The sequence below is a fragment of the Pagrus major genome, chromosome 9, assembly GCF_040436345.1.
Source record: "Pagrus major chromosome 9, Pma_NU_1.0".
NCBI classification, from domain to species: domain Eukaryota; kingdom Metazoa; phylum Chordata; class Actinopteri; order Spariformes; family Sparidae; genus Pagrus; species Pagrus major.
This window is the reverse complement of record NC_133223.1, coordinates 11866685-11879078: the sequence shown is the minus strand read 5'-3', so window position 1 is coordinate 11879078 and position 12394 is coordinate 11866685. Positions and strand designations below refer to the sequence as shown.

Sequence of the window (12394 nt, the reverse complement as noted above, 5' to 3'; positions counted from 1 at the left end):
ACAGATCCTCTGCTCAACCCCCCGGAAACCAAGAGGGGGGGAGAATAAATTGGAGTGGAGATCTTTTCTCTCAGATTATTCCAGTAGATGTTGCATTTTGCCGTGAGTGCATTCTAATTAGTGCGATTAAATCCACTCCACTGGTATATGTACATAGGCAGTGGTGATGCTAAAGCAAGCTTATCGCCACAAGAATCAACAACAACCGTTTGTGCCCTAACTTAGCCCTGGGCCGAGTCTTATTGCAACTAATGCTTTTGTTCTATTTGTGGCTGGCTTCATTGTGACTGCTTTGATGTTGGTGGCTGTAAGTGCTCTGATTTGCATATTTTGCTCTCCTTCTTGATATGTCTTTAATGATATTGTGCTGTTGAAACGGAGCTCTTTGAATGCTCATTCGGTGTACAGTATACATTGTAGTTGACTGTTTTTTTCACATGCTTAACTGAAATGGCAATGGTAATATTATTTCATTGAAAGGCAAAATATACAGACATAGGTATAAACATGAGAACATAGAAAGCATAAGAAACACTAGTAGAGCGCATACCTCCACCAAGTCCCAGCAGTCCCCTTTAATTCAATCAAGCCTAATCCAATATCAGACTCGACCGCCCTGTATCACTCTAAATTTTAAACCAACTATAACCGCTTAACCATAATTTAAGATCACCATATCAGTAACAGCTAACTAGGCTGGAGTCATAATCTCCATTGGGTTGCAGCAGAATAATTTCATTGTTTTATTAGAATCTCACTCATAGATACCAGCCAGCCTGACACCTCATTTTTTTTTTCATCAAGATCTACGCATTATTCCCTGAGAAATGAACAAAAATTCCCAGATCCTCCCCAAAAGTTACTGGGTTCTATTCTGGGTCGAGACATGTCCTCCATCCAAGTTTTGTGGAAATCCGTTTAGTAATTTTTGTGTAATCCTGCCGACAAACCAACAAACAAACGCGACACGGGCGCAAACCTCCTCCTTATAATAAGGACCTCCTTGGTGGGGGTAATAAATATAAGAATACATGCATTTGTAGCATAGACCTAACATACAATAAATATACCACACAGCAATTACAAAAAAAAAAAAATATCAACACAATCAAATAGAAACCCCTGCCCTGTCGCATAGCCACACATGCAAGCAACTATGTACCTTCAGTGTATGGCTGCAACTAACGAGCACTTTCATTATAAATTAATCTGCTGATTATTTTCGGGATTAATTGTGTAGTCTATAAAATGTCGAAATTTTGTGAAAAATGCTTATCACAGTTTTCAAGAACGCAAAGTGATGTCTTCAGATTGCAGTCCAAAATACAAAGACTTATCATTTACTATTATGAAGAACAAAGAGAAGCAGCATATCCTCACATTTAAGAGGCTGGAATCAGCAAATGTTTGACATTTTTGCTTAAATGATCAATTCATTATCAAACTAGTTGGCAATTAATATTTTTATTTGATCGACCAATTGACTAATATTTGCGGCTTGACTTCAGTGTATAACAAGTTTAACAGACGTGTAAATATCCTACCAAACGTGTTTTGCCATCTCTGTAAAAACAGTCTGGAAGTGTTTTTTTCTTTTTCTCCAAGAGGCAGCAAAGCAGCGTCTGTGAGGTTTTTGAAATTCAATATTAAGCACAGATTGGGCCATCCTTGTGATTCAGTACAATGGAGGCTCACAGGCTAGTGCTTTGAACTCTGGGAATAGGGTGAGGTCACTGGCTATCTGCGCTGTAGTATATAGAAGGCGAACTTAAAGGCCGAAGTGAACACAGAGAAGGACAATGATGAGAAAGAGCCGTGTTATTTAGTGGAACATAAAGCAACAGAAAAGCCTTTTGATATCATCCCCTTTCAGCCCAGAGGGACTCTGTGATCTTGACATTTAGTCAGGGTATTCGGGGGGCAGAGATAAAGTAATTGAGGTTTTTGGTGTTCTCATAACTGCCTTAAGCTTCCTAACTGTGGCAAGACAGAACTTTCCCATCAATTTCTATGTTCTGATTAAACCGTTTATTGTTTCGATGATGGTATTAAGCATTGAACGTCAAGGAATTTACAGATTTTGACAGATTAATAATTAAGTACAATTGACCACACATAAGTTAGCATCCAAGCAGGCGAATAATTGATCTCCCTGTCATGTCCAGATGTACTGATTGATGATTAAAAAAACGACATTGAGAAACTGTCTTAAATAGTTACACTATCATGTCATGTCACATTAGTTCATTTCTCAGATGAGTTAGCGCCTGAACACACAGGCAGAATGTGGGCAGACGGCCTTTCCCGAGGCTTCACCAATCCCTCCAAGACTCCGCGAAAAAGCCACTGCATCATTTAATTTGGGCAGCAGAGAGAGAGCCAACACTCGATGTAATGTTTTGTTCACACAGTTGCATGTCAGATCTCTCCTGGTGTTACACTTGCAGATTTACAATGCTGGTTCTTCTTCCTTAGCTCCTTTTCACTCAGGCTGACTACAGCTCACACTTGGCAAAAGTTCTCACTTTGTGATAGAAATACATTTTAAAACAATTTGATAATTGATTAATTGTTATTTATTGAGCAAAAATGTCAAACATTTGCTGGTTCCAGCTTCTTAAATGTAAGGATTCACTGCTTTTCTCTGTCATTTACGATGGTGAATTAAACGTTTCTGGGTCTTGGACAAAAGAAGCGAATGGCAAATTAGGCTCTGGGAAATTGTGATGAGCAATTTTCTTTGACGTTTTATAAAATAAATGATTAGTCGAAATAGTTGTGAAAAAAAAGGTAGATTAACCGAATATGAAAGTCATTGTTAGTTGCATCCCTACAACCAATGAGGCATTTTTCACTCATTTAACTGTGTTTTAGGAATTCTGTTTGAATGTCTGATTTGTTCATGCAAACTGTAATCAGCTAAATTGTTTTGAAACATATGAGACATATCTCATATGTGACTCAAATCACATTAGATTCAAATCAATGACCATATTCAACACAGTGGAGAGATGTCTTCTTCACACTCTAACAGGACCATGTGAGGCCTATGTGAAACACATTGTTAACATATGTATCTTTGCCCTTGACACCAGTTCCATTTAGAAAAGGACATCTTAATATGCTTAGGTTTCCATTTAAGGAAATACCCTCATATGTGTGTGAAAGCACATGTGTGTATGTGTGAGTGTCTGAATGCGTGCATGCGTTCATGCTCCTCCCGGGGGGGAAGGCGGGGGGGTTCGCGCTGGAGCCTTTCCAGTTGCTGATGCATTACAGGCAGATTGGCCCCCAAATCGGATTATTTGCTGTGGACTGACACCACACTGAGATGACATCTCCTTTAAAGTGGAGAGGGCCTCCACTCACACTCTGGCCACTACTTAAGCAGCAGCTTCAATATAATTCATTTATGTCCTGGATATGGCTTCAACCTTTTGAATAACGCAAGAGTACTGCATTTACCATTAGAGAAATGAATGTCACCTACATCTAACCAGGGTGCATCCTGTACTTTACTGATAAAAACAATATTTTCTAATGCTGTCTGGCTCTTACTGCACAAGCGTGTGTGTGTGTGTATGTGTGGATTCCAGTGCCTCGGAGAGCTGGTTCTTCATACAAGTGCTGTAGGTGGAGACATATTGTAATATTTATGTCCTTTTGATGTACAATTAGCACGTCAGTTACTAGAGTGGATCATCTAATCCGGTGCCACTTCAAGCTGCTTTAAAATAGATCCAGTATGCACCAGGTAATTTAGTGTCACTTCTTTGTGTCTCTACCCCCTCCTCTTTCAGTCCGCTGCTTGTCATAAGGTTAGCGCGCTGTGTAATTGATACTAAATTTGTCATGATGTGGATAGCACAGTTCAAGTGGTGCAGTGTACCTAAGAGTCGCGTTGTTCCCAACCCCAGTTTGTCATTGCTGTGCTGCCACCAGTCCATGCATAAAATTAGGCGGCCATGCTCATTGACATGGAGTGTCTCTTCCCTACTTATCCCGCTCGCCCGATAAATAAAGTGTGTTTTCATTGTTGCCCATGGTGCACTCCCTAACAGAGACAGAACAGAGACACAACAGATAAGCTCTGGTTATTTTCTCCATTTTTTTGTAATCGCTGCTAGAGAAAGTCGTAAAAGTCAGTCTTTTGTGTGCTGATGTGAAGTTAATCTGATTTTAATTTAATTATACGAGTTAGTTGCGGAGGGCACAGGCATTGGGGTGTTTGTTGTAAGAATGTTCTGACATTGGCGCAGGTATGGGGCAGCTAGCATGTTAATTAATGATGAAGATCCTGACAATATGCAGAGGCATGACAGCGTTAAGCCAGTCGGCTGCTGCTTCCTTTGCATATTAATAGATCCTTCATTATTATTTAATATGACAGCTGCTCCAAGGGCTACCATCAGACCTTGTCTCTGTTATTTGCTGTTTTGTGCTCCCCATGTGACAGTGCCATGCTATTCTCTGTTTGTTGAAATGTTCCCTTTTCTGTTCTTTGACTGGTGTGGCTCTCTACATGCGGCCACGATGCACTGTTTGTTTGGCACTCAGAGGATTCTGACTTGCCCGTGCGTCTATATGAGAAAAGTGTGTGAATCTAAAGGTGACTTTGAAAGAATATATGAGGCAGGATTGTTTTGTTTGCATAGTAATGAATGCAGATTAGCACTGAGTGGGATTGGTCTTGTTGACGTTTAGACTTCTAGTGGCTTAATAGACTTGTTGCTGGGCGCCAACATCTCCCTGGCTTCCTTATTACATCCACTCTACTGAGGTGTGTGTTATGTGGATATGACAATTGATCCGGTGAGATGAAACAATTATCAGAACAAAGATTTCGATTTATGGAGTGTGTCATTTAGTCAAAGGCGGGGGGAGGTTGGAGCGGAATGATGAATGAAAAACGGAAAAGTGATCATTTCTTTTGTTTCACAATAGTGCAAATCAATGTTTTAGCCTTTATTTACTTAATACACATTATATCAAAACCTGTCACCTTCTTCTTTATGGATCCATTTCCTTTTGTTTGTCTTTCCTTTTTTTTTTTTTTTTACAATATAGTCCAATGTGCTTTCCGCAAAAAAAATGGTGAGGACACACAAGCTGCGGTGCAATAAACAACAGCGTTCCCACAGCTGAAGTTAGAGAGCATCAGAAGGCACCACTGCGGCACTCCTTTGAGCGGCACCTGATTTGTGGGGGGAATTTATCACACAAACAGCCCAGAGGTGATTTCAATATTTACTCGGCAGTCTGTTCTGCATACGTCTCATTTGGAAAACAGTTGACTCTTGCCCATTATACACAAATGAAGGCTGACCTTCAGACTGGGCAGAGGCCACATTCATTATGTGGAGAAGTATCACCTTCTTATGAGGCAATGGCGCTTTTTTTTTCTCCCCCTGCTCTGCCTATGCATATTGAACAGCAGCCAGGGCCCATTGCAAACGAGAGGGACCTGGCTGACATGATGTATACTGTACGTCAATATGGTCCTGATGTATTTTAAGATGCAAACAAGGCTTTAAATTATATGCACCTCCATGTCAGTGGCTCAGAGTGACTCTCGCCATCTGCCTATCAGCTGGGGATGAGAGGAAAGGGGTGCCCAGGCCGGTACGCTCTTGCGTGCATGTTTGTCAGTGTGTGTGTGTTTGTGTCTGTGTGCGCACATGCTCGCATGTATCTGTTAGAGCCACATGTTCGATTTCTGCCTCTCCTTGTACTCACGTCTCCCCTCAGATGCATGGCTAATAGCTGCTCTTGAGTCCCATCACGGAGACGTGACAGCTTAGTGATGATAAACGCAGACGTTGCCTTGTTCTGCGTCAAACGTAAGGCAAACCTGCATATCCACTAGAAGCAGCCTCTGTAAAAGGGCAGGTGATACACCATATTGTGGTTATGAGTGATTCCACTAATAGGTACACATCTTTTTCTCGCCTTGCCTCTTTGATTTTGTTGCTGGGGTTGGCGAGAGGAGTCGCGGGACTCTCCTGAGACACGCCAGGCCTAGAGGAGCTTTAGCACTATCTGTCCCTGCTGTTTGAGACCAGCCTCATGAATAAAGATTTCAGTCACGTTCGACACACCAGAACCCTGGAAATACCACAATGACAAACCAATGCTTTATGATCTCTGCAGTGTGCTCAGCATACGCATGTCTATAATCTCAGACTTAACTATATCAATCACATCAAGTCCGTTTTGATCGAGGTGGACGGCCATGTTAAATATTGCTATTCCAGTATATAGTCAGAGATTGCAGGGGAAATGTGAATGATCATTTCAAATGTGATGTCAATAACCGTTTAGTCTGCTCATGAAACGCTTTGGGCCTGAGGAGAATCCATGTCAAACTCTCAAAGATTTTTGGCATGTTGTCAGAATTTTTCAAGTGATATGCATACTAAAGAATGTATTATAATAACTGCATTATCGGAACTAGTATGATCATTTACACAGCCTTACAGAGTGCAGAGGCAAGACTGTCTGGCCTTAAAATAACTATTACTAAATATATTTTAGGATATATTGCAAGACATGATATGCAACAAAAATGTAGAAATGACTACTGATACTTTCACAAAATATTAACACAATTAGAGTTTTGATAAAGAATCAATGAATTGTGGATATAAAGACTACATGGATAAAGGCAAGTAATTAAAACAAGTACAAAAGTCTGGTATGTTCAGAAAATGACATCACTTTACTTTGATGCAGCCCTTAATGCCAGGGAAAGACAACGCTTATACCATATCACAATATCTAAAATCTGATGCGACATATCGTCACATATTACAATAGCAATGTAGTGTCTACATATCGCCCTTACAGCCCTACAGTCATGGCACAAACATAAAAAAATATATATTTCTGTTTTTTTCTGTCAACTGTTTTCATGTTTAATGTGCAGTTGAAAAACACTTGTCTTTGTAATGTCTTCAAAACAAAACAAAAAACACCACCTTGTGTTTTTGGTGCCCACATCCCAATAGGGTCTCTTTGCCTGATGCCTCGTTACCTTCCTACTTCAAAGGTCATGGGTATGTTGGGTTTTCGTTCTTTCTTTCTTTTTTTTTTTAAATGTAATGATATTGAATTGCTTAGATACTTCACACTTTTTTATGGAATGTATTTTTTTGTTTCATTTTCACACATGTCCCTCCAAGTATTTAATACACTCAAAGCCATTTACAAGTATTAAATGACTTGAATCCTTGCTCCATTGTCTATAGTTTTCCACCATCCTACATGATGACCGGCCTTGACTCCCATAAGAGTTATTATGAGACACTACAGTACGTACAGTAGCTGTGAAGAATTTGAATACCAATGTTAGGCATTATTCAGGACGGTGTGATCTGCTGAATACATTAGAGGGTATCATTGAAATACTCTAAATGAGAAGATTTTTAAGAGACAGTTCTCTGTGTATTTGTTCACTCATTGAACCTGTCTCACTTTCTTTCTCACTTTTTTCTCTCCCTCAACCCTCTGGTGTCACACCGTATCACGGTGCCTCGTATTATATACACACATACTTTCTGTGTTATGAGTTGTACACACAAAATGCTTGCATCATGCACTATTATCTTGACTGCATCTGTTCCCATCAAGGTACAAATACATCAATATAGCGGCCAGGAATACCAGAGTCGGTGATACATTCATAAAAATCATATGCTGCCACACACACAGGACCCATCAGCATGATAACCTGCTGTGAAGATATCCCCTGTCAGAAGATGAAAAACCAAGCTGTGATCTCATAGGCGCTTATTCCCCATAGTGTATAAAATTATTCATTGTTTTATTATTTCAAAAGTCCTTTTTCTTTTTTTTCTTATTTTTTTATTCGGCAGGGCAGGTTTCTGAAAGGTTCTGCAGGTGCAGTGGCTCAGCCCCAGCAGACATGTAGTGGGTCTGTAAGCGCTCTGTCTCCTCTGCCTCCTTTCTCTAGGCCTGACAGCAGCGGCGGCAGCAGCTGCCAACGCAGCCATCGCAGAGGCCATGAAGGTCAAGAAGATCAAGCTGGAGGCGATGAGCAGCTACCACAGCAACGCCAACCACCATGGGGCCGACGGAGAGAATGGAGACCTCAGCTCCAGCGTCGGTGAGGATGCCCTTCACACACACTGTCACAAACACAAACACAAACACAAACACATTCACACTCACTTGAACAGAAGACAAATGCCCACTGCAAAGTATTTTATGTGCCTGTAAACACACACACACACACACACACACACACACACACACACACACACACACTAAGATTTGCATACTTAATCACCCTTTTGACACACACTCAGAACTCCTCCAAGGCTGCAGATTATCTATGTGCTATATTAATAATAGATGGAAAATGTTTAGACACTTAAATATCTGCATCTAGATCAGCATCTGCGTCAAAATAAACATATTGATTTTAAATAATGCAGAATGACTGGTCAGCAAATCTTAAATCTTGTCTGAAAAATAGGGGGTTTTAGAAAAAAAATGAATTCAGACTCCTGACTTCTGAGTTATGGCCTTTTAAATTAATCGAATTTTGTTAGCACCACCTATGGACAGAATAAAGTCAAATTTGGCAGGATTGCTTGGAGTAAATGTGTGTGCCAGTGAAATACATTGTTGTGTTGAAGGGCTAAGGCAGTTTCTGTTAATTAGGCTACTTACAAGAAACTGGCAACCAATTATTGGAAAATGGTAGGGCGTATCATGGAAAGTATCTTTTTTTTTTGTTTTCAGGGCTCATGCAGATGTTTAATGAACTAACAAATGGGGGCAGTGGGTGTATACTGGTAGATTCATCCAGAAAGAAATACAATTGTTGCTACATTCAGTGGCTCAATAGTTATGAGGCAAAAAGTGTTTTGTTAACTTCCCCAAATCATCACCTGTTATCTGATCCATTCAATGACTTTCATGACTAACATTTCATTGAACTTATTCTTAAAGGGCCAGTGTCTAGGATTAAGTGGCATCTAGCTATGATCAACCACCATCCTCCTCCAAGTATGTGGGAGTAAAATGGACTGGGGATGTCACTGGTTAACCATTAATCGGTTAACCGTTGAGAATATTTTTTGACCAGTTGAGAATGTCGGTCGGTTGGTTAATTTGCATACAGACACAGTGTCTGCTAAGGGCTTTGCTAAAGCATTCGTGAAGTGCATTAAAAGAAGCTCAGTGTAGGAACATTTCCTCCTGAAAGCAACAAGTCAAATGTAAGTTCAAATGTGTTATGCTACTCTTTAGTACTAAAGCACTATGCTATACCCCATTAACAACAAACACCCTTGTGCCATGTCCGTGGATGGCTCACAGCTTAAACATCATGTCGCTGCTAGCTGGGAGGAGAAAGTGTGCGCACAAGTTGCAGGAAATACATGCGGTGAAATATTGCACTTGTGACATCCAGAGAGTTTCCGTCCACATACCCACCCACTCACTTGCTGTCAATCATACTGTTTAACCCCCTTTTTATAGCATCAAAAAAATATTTAAAACCCATACTTATCAGAAGTAATGATCACTTGATTATATATCAGCTCCATGGAAGCGGACCTACTCCCTCTGTAAATACAAAAGACTCATTCTAAGGTAACGAAAACACAACGATTCTTAGTTTCAGGTGATTATACACTAACAAAAACATGATTATGAATATTATATTCCATTTCTGCCCATCGATCCCCTAAATCCTACACACTGGACCTTTAAGAAGCAAACTAAATACACAGGACCAAAAAAGTAGCACCTCTTTGCCAGAGGTAATAAACAATCCTTAACATACAGCTTGAGTTAAACCAAAGACTTGCAAGACTGTCTCCACTATACTGCTGTTTTCTTAATAAAATGGTGAAATATTGCTTCTCTTCAGAGTGTATGCACTGTAAATATCCACCTCGGTGAGGTAAGTCTTGTTTTCCCTCGAAGTGTTACACTTTGGTGTTGAAAAGAGAAAAAAAAATTCTTAATAGCTAAGTGAAACTGTGAACACAGTTTCCCAAAGCTATCAGCTTTTAACAAGGTCTAATTGAATTGCTGTGAGAGCACTGGTTTTTCACTATGTGCCGTTTCAATTAATTATTAGGCCTAAAATGCAGAAGGATTTTGGTAATATCACACAGAACCACTTAGTGCATTAAAGAGAATGATAATGTATGTTAGTGCGGATTCATGAGGCCATTCCAAATTATAAACCAAATGTAATCCCTGTAGCTTTGGTTGCTAAATGGAGGTTTTGATTCACTTACTGTAATAAATGGCCCGACTGCTGAATACATTTCATCAGTAATACTTGACACCATGGAGCTTATGGTGTGCGAGATGAAAACAGGATGCGTTTCTAAGCAGATTTAACAATGCAAAATGCATAAAGTGTGAGGTCATCACTCCAAGAGAATGGAGTATGTTAAAAAAAAAAGAAGAATACGAGCCAACGAGGTCACGGAAATAAAGATAAATGTGAGTACCAACAGCAAGGCTATGGCAGTGGAGCTAATAAGAAACTGTTTTATCTTTTTACAATTTAAATTGTAACCTTGAGCCCACAGCCAGCCACACAGGCTCCCAGTAGAATCATAATTCTGGCAAGGGGGAGCAGCTCTAGGTGTGGGTGCATGGGCCACAGCATTAGCTCTCTGAGTGAAATATATGGCAGTGACGCCTCTCGGCCCATCCACAATCAATTGGATTCTTTTCCTTTAATATTTACTCGCAGCGATGAGATGCTCGTCTGCATGGTGATGAACAGTCTGCCACTGGCGTTTGAAGGTGACCTGTCAGTGAGTATGGACAAATCTCTCGCTCGCAGAAATGTAGAAAATAAATCATTAGGGGCAGGCAGTCAGACAGGGGCCTCTCTCTCTCCCTCACTCTCCTCGGATTTAAATCAGCTCAGATTTATGATTTGAATTAATGCTTCGTTTGGTCAAAGGAATGGTCGCAGAGACAAATGATGTTTGGTACTGAAACCATCCTAATATTGATTACTGGGTGTCGCAGCAATCTCTTGTTTATATCAAGCACTCTCCTGTGACAGGGTGGCCAGCAGGAGTCATCCTGATAATACGCCGGAGAAATATGGCCTGCTCGGCACCGCGGGGCCATGAAACACAGCTAGCAGCATGCTGTCTTCTTCATCTAGCCCCTGGGCTTCCACTCACATGTTTATTTTTAATGAAAGCGTTTTGGAATTTCACAAACTATGAACTGATGCACGAGAAAGAGTGATCGCAGAATTATTTAACATTTCAAGAGTGTCTCAAACTGGCCTGCTTTCACAAACTATTCTGGAGTGTGAATGCCTAATATATCCATGTTATCCAATAGCAATCCAAGCATATAAATCACTTGACCGATATAGCATGGAGTGGGCAGAAGGGGAACTGTATTTGGCTGGAGCTTTGTTAGGACTGGACTGACTGTTGTTTCCCAGTGCTGACTGGGGCATGACTTCATGCTGTTTTTAAGAGACTCAGACCACAGCTGCTCTGAGGAAATGGACTGGAGTTTTATAATCATCTAGCTTTAAACTAAGACTCAACAAACGGATGTGTTTACTTACACAAATGATGTTACCGACCACGACAGGAATTGATATGATAATGAGCGTGCTTCTGATAATACCACTAAGGACACGCATCCATTTAATCAGAAAGAGCCACTACATAAACCCATTGAAAAAATCCTCCTCGGGGCTAAAATACAGGTGCCTCATCTCAGTGTTTGTCTGAAGCAGATCTTTGTGAAGCGCTTAAAGCAAAGCAAACCGGAGCCAGCCAGTGAAGGACACTCTGTTCTGTTTGTAGAGTTGGATTGCCTGTCGCTGTCTTTGTGTTGATGTAAATTGAACAGGCTAATATTTCTCCCTCGCATTAAATATTCATCACAATTAGACCTTCCTGTTTGCATCAATGTTATTAATTATAAGGGAAAAACAGCCAAATAACCAAACAGCCTGAGTGAAAGGAGAGAAAGAAATAGATATGCTGAGGGAGAGACGGAAAAAAGATAGTGAGAGAAAGAGAGAAATGTGGATGGAGTGACAAATAATAAAAATATAAAAAGAGACGCAGTGAGATGTGTGTGTGTGTGTGTGTGTGGGGGGGGGGGGGGGGGGGCTTTTTTTGGCTTTTCCCTCGCACTCTTTAGTCGGGCAGAGGGAGCCCTCTCAAAGCACAATGTGGATTGTTGCTGCGCCTCTCAGGAAATGCCACAATTACAGATCACAGACCAAGCAAAACACGTGTGGCGCTGGGCCTTGAGGGGGATAAACAGCCCGCCGTTCCCTCCCAGTGCATTGACCCCAGCCACAACCTTCATTACTGGGAGAGAAAATATTGTCAGCTGCCCACTAACAAACACCTGC

General features: G+C 40.8%; 1 protein-coding gene across 1 annotated transcript in view; it reads left to right on the top strand.

Moving 5' to 3' along the window:
- The window catches only part of dachd (dachshund d), a 99478-nt gene that overhangs the window by 50338 nt on the left and 36746 nt on the right, over nucleotides 1–12394 (top strand). Inside the window, exon 3 of the mRNA XM_073474386.1 lies at nucleotides 7973–8125. Within this exon, the coding sequence (XP_073330487.1) occupies nucleotides 7973–8125 (153 nt within the window). The remainder of the gene's footprint in view (nucleotides 1–7972; nucleotides 8126–12394) is intronic.